At 42.0% G+C, this 11783-nt stretch overlaps 1 protein-coding gene across 1 annotated transcript in view; it reads right to left on the bottom strand.

The window, feature by feature from the left end:
• Positions 1 to 5098: 5098 nt before the first annotated feature.
• Positions 5099 to 11783, bottom strand: part of gnai1 (guanine nucleotide binding protein (G protein), alpha inhibiting activity polypeptide 1) — a 14925-nt gene continuing 8240 nt past the window's right edge. The window contains exons 3-9 of the mRNA XM_085437710.1: positions 11505 to 11646; positions 11029 to 11186; positions 9312 to 9440; positions 7912 to 8041; positions 7555 to 7708; positions 6725 to 6946; positions 5099 to 6295 (exon numbers count right to left, since the gene is read on the bottom strand). Coding sequence (XP_085293836.1) covers positions 6756 to 6946; positions 7555 to 7708; positions 7912 to 8041; positions 9312 to 9440; positions 11029 to 11186; positions 11505 to 11646 — 904 coding nt within the window. The 3' untranslated portion in view covers positions 5099 to 6295; positions 6725 to 6755. The remainder of the gene's footprint in view (positions 6296 to 6724; positions 6947 to 7554; positions 7709 to 7911; positions 8042 to 9311; positions 9441 to 11028; positions 11187 to 11504; positions 11647 to 11783) is intronic.

Below are 11783 nucleotides of genomic sequence, written 5' to 3'. Positions count from 1 at the left end.
ATGAGTCAGTTCTGTTGCATAAGTGCCCTGCCCTTAGATATTTTCTCTCATGGAGAGATTAAGAAAGACCACTGTGGTCCCTTATAAAACCCCAGCACACACGGTTCACCTCCCTTTGCCCTTGGCCATGCTGAGGATCGTTGAATATGATCCGAGCCCTGCAGCAACATCGGAAAAGACAAAGATGGACGTTCCATAAATGCTGGCAACTTTGGACATCCATGTGGCCTATTTCCTCCTGCCTGAGTCACCAGGCTGTGGCCCCATCTGCCTCATGCCACTCCAAAAGAGTGCAATTGACAGCAGCAATTCATGAAACCCATTGCTAGCGATAGAGACAGAGGCAGCATGTACAAGTCAAGGCGACTGGACAACAAACAAACAAAAAAAAAAACACAGTAGCTATTGGACATAACTCAAGTTATGTTAAGTCTGCTGCCGTTAAGTTTTCTGCTTAGAGGCCCTCTGGCTTCTTCTTTAGTTGATAATTCTTCAAAAGGAGATGAGTGGTGTATATTATGGGATTAGGAGATCAGGGTGCCTGGTTACTACCTCCTTCTATATCAGCAAACCTTCCTAACCTGAAAGCCAAGGGGTCACATTTAACAGAACATTAAGGCAATTTTGTAAATTACAGTCATCTTAAATTATACTTAGAAACAAGCATTATCCAGGGTATGGTCATTGACTAACTACTGAAGTCCTTAGCTAGTGAACGGTTTCACAGTCAAATCTACCATAGCCACTGTGGTTTGCTGACTATAAATTTAAAGCCTCAAGTTTTGGTCAGTGCCATCTTTGTCTTTTAAATGTCTTGACAAAGAGCTGGATCTGACTGGGAAACCAAGATCACTTCCTGCTAACACAGTAGAGACTTGTCAGTCATGTAATTCAGCCATTCAGATCATAAATACATAAGTAGCCATACTTATGTTTGTATTCAGAAGAGTCATTCCAAAGAACTTTGACGGTTTAAGGCCTCACATTTTAGACCTAGAAGCTACCTTCATGTTTAATACACAGTCTATGCTTCACAGCCTGCCATGGTGGCTAAAAAAAAAAGCCATAATGTAAATTAGATACAAATTAGGCAAGAGAAAATTGCATACAGCCACGAATGTGTCGGGACTAAGGACAATAACGGACTATAAAGCACCAACAACCGGTATGACGAACGCGGCCGTGACTTTGGCAGACGAGCTGAACACTTTCTATGCTCGCTTCGAGGCTGCAGCTAAGGTCTCCAACAATGCTAGTGTTAGCGGCACTAACGGCTGCAGACAGGAAGATACTGCCAGCACCGGAAACGTGCTCGTCATCTCCGAGCATGAAGTAAGGAGAGCCTTCAAGAGAGTGAACACCAGGAAAGCAGCAGGACCAGACGGCATCCCAGGTCGTATCCTAAGAGACTGCGCATACCAGCTAGCTCCTGTGTTCACTGAGATATTCAACATCTCTTTATCTCAGTCGGTGATCCCCACATGCTTCAAAGAGTCCATCATTGTTCCTGTCCCGAAGAAACCCCACCCTGCTTCTCTCAATGACTATCGCCCTGTAGCCCTCACCTCAGTAGTGATGAAGTGCTTTGAACGCCTGGTCAGAGACTTCATCATTTCTTCACTACCAGACACACTGGACCCACTACAGTTCGCTTACCGTCCAAATCGTTCCACAGACGATGCCATCTCTCATCTCCTCCACACATCACTCACTCACTTGGACACTAGAAGGGGGAATTATGTTAAAATGCTCTTCATAGACTACAGCTCTGCATTTAACACCATAATTCCCTCCACACTCACCACCAAGCTGGAGCATCTGGGACTCAGCTCATCTATGTGTCAGTGGATCTCCAACTTCCTAACTGGCAGACCACAGGCAGTAAGGATGGGCGGACATGTCTCAGCCTCCACCACTCTCAGCACTGGAGCCCCCCAGGGGTGTGTTCTGAGCCCCCTGCTGTACTCTTTGTACACATATGACTGTGTGGCCACTACCAGCTCCACCACCATCATCAAGTTTGCTGACGACACCGTCGTGGTGGGCCTGATCTCTGATAACAACGAGACGGCCTACCTGAAGGAGATTAGGAATCTGGAGAACTGGTGCCAGAGGAACAACCTCCTTCTAAACGTCAGTAAGACAAAGGAGCTGATAGTGGACTTCAGCACTAAGCAGGAGAGGAACTACCAGACCCCCGTCATCAACGAGTGCCCAGTGGAGAGAGTGGACAGCTTCAAATACCTCGGAGTTCACATCACGCAGGACCTGTCATGGTCCTGTCACATCAACACCGTGGTGAAAAAGGCCCGACAGCGTCTCTACCACCTCAGACGCTTGAGAGACTTCCAACTGCCCTCCAAGGTGCTCAGGAACTTTTACTCGTGCACCATAGAGAGCATCCTGGCGGGAAACATCTTAACCTGGTTCGGGAACAGCACCATGCAGGACAGACGAGCTCTACAGAGGGTTGTGCGGTCAGCTGAGCGCACCATCCGCTCCGAGCTCCCTGACCTGCACTCAATCTACAGCAGGCGGTGCTGGACCAAGGCCAGGAAGATCGTGAAGGACCTCAGCCATCCCAACAACAGACTGTTCTCTCTGTTGAGGTCAGGAAAGCGATTCCGCTCCCTGAAGACCAACACAGAGAGACTGAGGAGGAGCTTCTTCCCGCAGGCGATACGGTCTCTCAATCACACCACCACACAGTACTGACCCACACATATGGTTCTTACACACACACTGGACTTTCTGGACTTTGTTTTTGCACAACACTGGTCACTATATTCTTCATTTCCAGTTAATACTTGTACAGCTGCTGTTATTGTGTATATATTTATTTATATTTAGATTTCTTCATACATTCTTATATAGTTCTATATTGTGTATTGTGTATTTTGTTGTACAGTTATTTCATTTTTAACCTTAATTTATATTTTATTCCTTCTTAGTTAAATTTACCCTTTTTAATTTTTCATATTTATTTCCTATCTTATTCATAGCCTTTCCTTTTTTGTTTTCTTTAGGTCACGAGCAGTTGTCCAAGCATTTCACTACATATCGTACTGTGTATGACTGTGTACGTGACAAATAAAATTTGAATTTGAATTTGAATTTGAGACAGTCCTACAGCTGCTTTACATTCCAGTCAACACCAAAGTCAATAGGCAAATGAGATCAAAGTGACCATGTATATAATAGCAAATACACGCCAACCTGTTTCACGTAGTAACATCTGGGCATGATCAATTTTTATTCAAAGAAGCCTTACCTTTAGATTCTACTGCAGTAGCGCAGCATTCAATGCCAAAGAGCAAAACAAATGTGCTAGACGGAGGCTGTTTGTATCAGGCATTATAAGGAAAGCACAGAATATATATGTGCACATAGTTTGTGTCCCGAGCTTACCATTCATAAAAATTCCAACTGCCAGTCAGACTACAGAAATAGTGAAGTACCAAGAATGAATGCCTGAGCAAATACTGAGAAAATCATCTAAGCAAGGAGTTGCTGCAATTTAGATACATTATGAATAAAAGCACTTTTACATATAAGGTTTATCTGGTCAGAAAACACAAAAAAATCATTTTAGGTTTTTGTCCTTGAGTGTGATGTCTAAGGTTGGGGTCAGAAGATTGCATACAGTGATCGTGGGCATGACTGTTTTGGTATTTATTTTTTGAAACAATTTCTTTGAACTCTTTATCTTCTAGTAAGTGGTGCTGGTGGTTCTACAGTGTTATATAACTTCACAAGACAAAGGCCTATAATTTTCTCATAAATGATCATAATTGACTACAACTGGTGGAGTCTCTTTTTCAGTATAAACAGGGTTTGTATGACAACTGATCAATACAATCAAGAAAGTTCAAGAAACGTCAGGTTCTTCCCACATGGTGGAAGGTCTCTTAAAGCAATCTTTTTTGCGCCACGGACCAGTTTATGCCCAACAATATTTTCACGGACCGGCCTTTAAGGTGTCGCGGAAAAATACAACAAAATAAAACTAGTACCGGTACCGAAAAAAAGAAGATTTATTCATAACACACGTGAAAAGACCCAGGAAAACAGAGTTAAAGATAAAAACGATAACAAAATAACGCTGAAAACCGATAAAAACCCTGAAAACCATACATTTCACACCTGAGCCTCAACTCTCGCGGCCCGGTACCAAACGACTCATGGACCGGTACTGGTCCGAGGCCCGGGGGTTGGGGACCACTGTCTTAAAGCCATTTCTAAACAGCAAGTTCCAAGATGATCATTTCCAACAACTGCACAATAATACGAGTTATTTGGCTACAGACCACTTTTATTCCAGACCACTTTGCCAAGGTCTGAAATAAAACCCAAATGGTTCCCTTAAGATTAGAAGAAATTAGGATGTTCAGGAGTAACCCAGGAACCACCAAGGTTCAAACCTGCAATTCATTCCTGGAACACCAGGAATACATCACTGTCCACAATAAAGTTTTCGATCTTTATGGACTGAGTTTGCTGACTAAGGAAAAAGTCCCTGTTCCAAAACAGACACCCTAAAGCTTCAATGAAATTTGCCGCTGCACATATGGGTCAAGCCAAATGCCTTCAGGAGTAAACCTGAGGCTTTCAAACCCAAGTACCACCTGTCAAGCATGGTGGTGGTAGTATCATCCCAAACACAGATCCAAACTCTTTTTGGAATGGGAAGCATCTGAAATGACCTTCCTGAAGACCCAACAACCCTACTGAAAGAAAGCTCTGTGGCAAGAAACAAATCAATTTAAATTAACTCCACCAATTCTGCCAAGAGTGGTCAACATCCGGCCAAGTGTGTGGTTGAGTTGCAAATTGCTAAGGGACTAAATTTGAGCCTATATGTATACATTTGATTGTTTTTTTACAGTAATTAAAGATGTATGCTGTTTGATCATGTAAAAAGCCCCAACTTACCATGACGTTCGTGCCCATGAATGTATGTAACCTTTGGTAGACTAGAAAAAAAGATGTTTTTAAATCATTTTAGTAACCCTGTAAACTTTAGTCATCAGGGAAAAAAAAAAAAAAGAAAAGCCCCCAGATGTCAAAGAAAGTCATTATATACGATACAGCAGCCACATTGTTTGTAAATGGTTTTTATTAGCAAAATAAGGGAGATGAGTCTACAAAGATTCTCCTTCCACGGAGAACATACATACACTGACAGTTGTGGCAGTTTCTTTATATGAACAGATCCAGGATGACATTTTACATCACTCTCTTGCCAAAGTATTGCTGATCTATGATAACAGACCAGGCTTCCTTGACCATCACAGTTTCCAGGATCCTCAAGCAGTGTCTCTACTCTCAAAAATCATCATTAGCCAGGATCCAAGAACAGCGCCTGAATTTTAAAACATTTCAGACCTCATCCTCACCTTCATAATCTATTCTGAGATTTAGTTTCTCTTCTCAACACCAAATTCTCCCCCCCCCCCAAAAAATACATTAAAATATACAGTAAAATGTGCCTACTCTGGTCTTAGTACTTAAAACACTTAAGCATATTATAAGCTCAGTGCCTCAGCTAACCATTTTTTGAATGTTTGGGAAGAATGGATATTTTACAGATAGTTTAAAAACCAGGACCCCATATTTGTGGGGTAAATGTAACAATATAGATCGCAGTATTGTACTGTGTGATTGGCTGACGAGGCCTTCCATTGTCAGGGTGGGTGGGAATTAGGGGACCGTGGAGGCTACATGTTGGTCACAATGGAGACCCATGTACCTTATAAACTAGAGGTAAATCCTCCTGAAAGCTCAGTGGTGTGCACACAGAAGATAGCAGAGACACTAACATATGAAAACAGTTTACCTCTTAATGACTAGAACAATTCAGCAGGCAAAAGAACAAGCATTTGTACTACGACCGCAGTAAAAGGCATGCGAAGGCACAAGTACCAACAAACTGGACTCAAAGGTTGCACCCCTTTTCTTCCCTTTTGGTTGCGGGGAAGGGAGAAAAGAAGCATTTCCATCAACAGTGAAGTTTCATTTTCCAGAGACAGTGGCAGAAGGAACAGCAAAAAAAAAAAAAAAAAAAGATCTTTCTCAAAAACAGAAAAACAAAAAAGATGAAAAGAATTTTGCAGTGACGCCTTTACAATGATACAAACATCCTACACAAATGTAACGCTAGTTCCAAAGGTTCCAAGACGAAAAACATAAATAAAGCTGTTAAAAGTGGCATATAGTACAGCACTGGTCCGTGACTGATTTTCCCCATTCTTCTCATCTTCCCCACTAAAGATGCACAATAAGCTGGCTCCACTGCCTGAGGACACAAGGGGAGAAATAAAGAAACATGAAAGACGAGTAGATGGAGGAGGGGTGGTGGTTTAAGGAGAGGCTTTGCAGACCTCGACCTTGCCGCTATCGTTTCACATGCATCTAAATTAAGCAGAAAATGAATTCAAGCCTTTGAAAATAAGACGGCACAAATTTGCACACATCATTGATTAAATGATGGATTATTTTCCTTCTTTATGCTCTGAATACTTATATTCTGGAAACAAAAATACACACACACACACACACACAAAAGTAAGTTTTTAATCATCATGGAAAGATGTAGATATTCAAATAAGGCTCCAGTGGTTTACTCAACTCCCACTCCATCCTGGTGAGCACATAAGCAGTTGTATTCCTTATATGTGCCCTCATCCATGACACACGTGTGCGCCACATGTGAGGGCTTACTTACCAATAATAATAATAAAAAAAGGTTGTCATCTTCAGAAGAGTCCACAGTCTTTCAGGTTGTTCTTGATAATGACGTCAGTAACAGCGTCAAAGACAAACTGCACGTTCTTGGTATCTGTGGCGCAGGTGAAGTGGGTGTAAATCTCCTTGGTGTCCTTCCTCTTGTTCAGGTCCTCAAACTGACACTGGATGTAGGCAGCTGCTTCCTCGTACGTGTTGGAGCCTGAGAAAGACAAGGAGGTGGAAGTGAAGTAGCCCGGGAAGTTACCATGTAAGGAAGGGACAGGGAAAGCGTAATTTTTGTACGGCGCTAGGAAATGAATAGCATGGCTGGGCTTTATCCTGCTAAGTGTGCTTCCTTTGTATGAAAAAAAGAAGAAGAAATAAATGGCTAAATTGTTATGCCAAATGCTGGTATGGCCCTACATCATGATCAGGACATCCCTAATGGCTATAATGCTTTGATAATCCACTAATTAGGATGCATTTGAATTATTGTGTATAAAAAGCAGAGATTGAAAAGAAAATTCGGCAGGTTTATGTAGACGAACATGCTGGGTTGAAGCAATAATTTGAGAAGGTTACTGGTGGTGGCCAACAAGTAGTCTGGCACATAGATGCTACACAAAAACAACATTTGGGTTAAGACTGATTACTGAGACTCAAAGATCGAGTGGTGGGCAGATTATCTCTTAGCTATAACTTTGTATTTAGCAGGAAAGTAAACAGTTTTAAAATCTGCCGTAAGACTTTGTTTTATAACAACACCAACTGAGGGTATCCTGAGCACAATGTGAATCGATGAAAAAGGCTTTTTACTGCCAGACTCACCAGCGTATTCTGGGTAGCAGATGGTAAGAGGGCTCTTCTTGATTTTCTCTTCAAACAGGTCCTTCTTATTGAGGAAGAGGATAATGGAGGTGTCTGTGAACCACTTGTTGTTGCAGATGCTGTCAAACAGCTTCATGCTCTCGTGCATTCGGTTCTGAGGAGAAAAAGGAAAGTGACGATGGGTCTTTGTGCTTCGCTCAGTGATCCACGAAGATGTCACGAGTGGAACCGATCCTTCGCTTCTACTTCTATGACCATTGTGATTATAATACGCAAAGACAAAGTTCCTGCTGTGTGTGAACATAGAGTGCCTGCTATTATGTCATGTTCCATGAGTCACACAGCTGAACCACTCACCATCTCTTCATCCTCAGCCAGCACCAAGTCATAATCACTGAGAGCCACGCAGAAGATGATGGCCGTCACACCCTCAAAGCAGTGGATCCACTTCTTCCTCTCAGACCGCTGACCTCCTACATCAAACATTCTGGGTTGAAGACAGGAGTGGGATCGTGTGAGCATGTTCCTCAGCATGACAGCTTACATTAGAGATAGTGCTTGTGAAATCCAGAGGTTTACAAAAAAAAAATGACTACTATGGCGAGTAGTGATAAAAGTACAGAAAACAAATGACTTTGTGGTTATAAATGAAAGATGAACTTTAAAAACATTACTACAGAAAACACTGAGGCATACAACAAGTATAAACACAAAGAGAGATTGAGAATAACCAAGCCAGGCAACTCGTACTAGTTTCCTTTTCATGCAATATTACAGTGAATTACACATTCAACTTGCTAACTAAGCTAGCTTCATGAGACTAGTGTTATTTAACTCCACAGACATACCCTTATGGTAACATCTGGCTGACAAAACAAAACAAAAATAAAAAAACAAAAAGACAGCTAAAGCCAAAATGCCAAGCTTGAGCCAGATGTGATGGTGGCTACTTCCATCTTTCATATACAGGCTATCAGAAAAGCACTTTTCTGGTTTTACTTGAGAGGGCAATGTAGGTACTTCAATTCGTGAACAGGACTATGATTTTCAATTAAGGCTCATCACAGATATCACTTTATATCTACAGTTTTTTCCACATTTTTAAGAAAATCAATCTGAGCATACATTACGTGAGACACCCTTGTGCACCGATGTACAAAAACACACAGCTGTAGTGCAATAAGAAATACCAAGGGAACCATTCAAGGCCTCATTTAGCTTCTGTAATAGCTCCTACTGGTGTATAAAACTGCACAAGTCCCATCTGGAAATACTTTAGTTTTAAAGATGGAACAGGAGGCGGGCTTGTGAAAGGAAATTAAACCATACTTGGTGTTCAGATTAAATTGGAAGCAAATTCAACCAGATGAGTACCTAAACTAAATAAATACTTTGTTCTTGAGAAAACCTGTAAACTCCCGCATTACATAAAGCAATATCTACTTTGGCTTTTGTAAGTGAAGTGTGCTTTTATGGAGCTAATTACAGCGATGTGACGCTGAATTGGCTAAAAACATTCCTGGTATCATGACATCACCAAACCTCCTGCGCTCACTTCCTGTCTGTGTACATTAAAAGAGGGTGACAACTGAGTCATCGCTGATGTGCGCAACACCTTTGCAGACTGTGTCACAACTTACAGCTGTGAATGCATAAAGGGAATTTCTTTTGGAGTGAATGAGTCAGTAACAGGAAGGAAAACTAATTAAGACATCTTGTAAAACACTCTGAGCCAGTTGTTACAACAAAATTCTCACTTGAAGTGCAGGTCCTTAAATGTGAAGTGCGTCTCAACAATGCCCGTGGTTTTCACTCGGGTCCTCAGGACATCCTGCTGAGTTGGGATGTAGGTGGCCTGGGATATCCTGTCCAAATCGTTCAAGTAGCTGAGAGAAGGACATAAAGAAAAGGACATGAGGAGGGGAGGGTTGGAGAAAATGGATCAAGGTCACCTGTCTCTGCTCCCAGTGCAGGGAGGTGAAAACCAGGTTAGATTCTATATTCTGGTCATAAAACTAGTCATTTTATGTACACATTTCAATACAGCCCTGTTTTACACATTTGAATTCAGTTTTTCAGTAGAGACAAAACAACAACAACAAAAAAAGAGGAAGCTAGTGACAGTATAGAGCATTTGCCATTGTGTCTAAATTTAACAGTGGTTTTGTGGTTAGAGCTGTTGCCTCACAGCAAACAGGACCTTGGTTTTAATCTAAGTCCTGCTCTTTTTCAGTGGGGAGTGTACATTGTTTTCGCTGGTTGCGGGGTTCCCTTCTATGTGCTTTGATCCCTCCTACAGTCCTAACAACTTGCAGCTGAATTGGAAACTCCCTACGTGTGAGTGCGATTGTCTCTGTGCATTAGCCCTGTAATAAACCAGCCATCTGTCCAGGGTGCTGTCCCACATTTTGTCAAATAAAGTACCTGCTGGGATAGACTCTCATTACCTTGTATGGGAATAGCTGTGTACTGAAAATAGAAGGGTGGAATTCTATTTATTCTTTATCACTTCGAGTAGGTTTTTGCTTTCTCGACAAAATTCTTGGACATCAGTGCAGACAAAAACAACATTCTCTGCCGACTGTAGTGCTGCAACACATGTATGAAGATAGAACATTTTGCAAACAGAGTAGAAATATTTTTAATCTTTTAAAATATGCAATACCGTTAAGTATATTAGACAAACTAAACACACTTTGGATGCATTACGTTTTAAGTTGATACCTCAAGGTTACTGGTGATAATTTAAAAGGAAGGAGGGGGGATTAGTAACCTGTAGTTGTTAGCAGAAGCAAAGTAATCTCAATTTCATGCAGACAAGCCTGCTGTTTGTCCTGCAGGATATTATGTGGAGTGAAAAAATAATAATTCAGAAAAGCCCCTGGACAGCAGGATAAGCGGAACTAATTAGAAAATGGACAACTGCTGCAATATAACTGCTGATGTTTGCTCTATAGAAGCAAAACAAGGTAGATGGCTTTCCAACCCTGAAAAATAATAAAAGGAAAAAAAAAAAAGCTGCCTTGTGATAGAATTTGTTGAAGTGCCAGGGGCAATATATGCTAGGTTCCAACTAGTAAAGACATGTTCAGCTACAGAAATTTCTTTTTTTTTTTTTACTGAGTTTTTAAAATCTTTAAGCATGTGCTAAATGTTCCTGTGCTGAAGGAGAAGGTCAAAGATTAAATAGTCTTTGCAGCCATCGCTCTTCAGGCACGGTAGAGGAAAGTAAATATTGACAGATTAAAAGTCCAGACACATCAGCCATACAAGTAGCTCTCTGAGTATGGTTGAAGGTTGGGGCAGCGTGTGTCTGGCTTCTGTGTTTACAGTGGAAACGCGCTCATTTTGGGCTCCTGGTCATCGGACGTGAAAGACTTTGTCATCGCCCGTCTTTTCTGCCGATGACTCACGGCTGTGGTGAACCCGGCGATTATTAACGTGGTTGCTTATGTGTTGGACTGCGTGACTCACTATGCTGCCGAGTCGTTGAGCTGATATTCGCGGGAGCGGCTGAAGCAGGCTTGAACACCTCCGTCCTTCCAGAGTCGCTTGATGACACCGGCCAGCTCAGCTGTCATGAAGCCTTCCTCTGCTGAGCCCGCCAGCACAAACAGTTGCCGTGCATCATCCTGAGAGAGGAGTCGGGGTGGTGTCAATATCATAAATCAGCCATCTCAGTCATTACACCACCATTGTGATTCACATGAGCTATCAAGCTAAAACACCAGTCACATTTTAAATACATCGCAGGGAAAGCTACAAATTAAAAGACCCAAATAAATGACCCTACTATTTTTATAATGTTATGTTGAAGGGCGTGTAAGCAGACTATTGTTCCTATTGACAGTGATCACTTAATGTAACTACCTGCTTGTTTCCCCAACACCACAAATTTACTTTGGGTTTCTACTCTAAACAGACCAAATTAGAATCTTCTCTCTACTCACAGCTCTTGCTGGGTCACCGAAGTCGATCTTGAGGCGCCCCATGGCTCTGATGATGGCGATTATGGACTGGATAGTGTTGCTGTAGACCACAGCCTTGTACTGCTTGCATTCCTCTTCTGAGTAGCCTGCCTCATGGATGATCCTGTAGAGAAGGGGGGGGGGGGGGGGGGGGGGTACTGGTTAGCAGTGGGCCTAACCAATTCTTCCTGCTGAATGATGTACAATTTTTTTTAATCATTTTTAGAAATCCTTCTTCCTCTTTAGCTCAAATTTAGTATC

Source organism: Copadichromis virginalis, linkage group LG17 (assembly GCF_057382275.1).
Source record: "Copadichromis virginalis isolate Kocher_CV1m ecotype Utaka linkage group LG17, C_Virginalis_male_GT1.1, whole genome shotgun sequence".
NCBI lineage: Eukaryota > Metazoa > Chordata > Actinopteri > Cichliformes > Cichlidae > Copadichromis > Copadichromis virginalis.
This window is presented reverse-complemented; position numbering and strand designations above follow the sequence as displayed.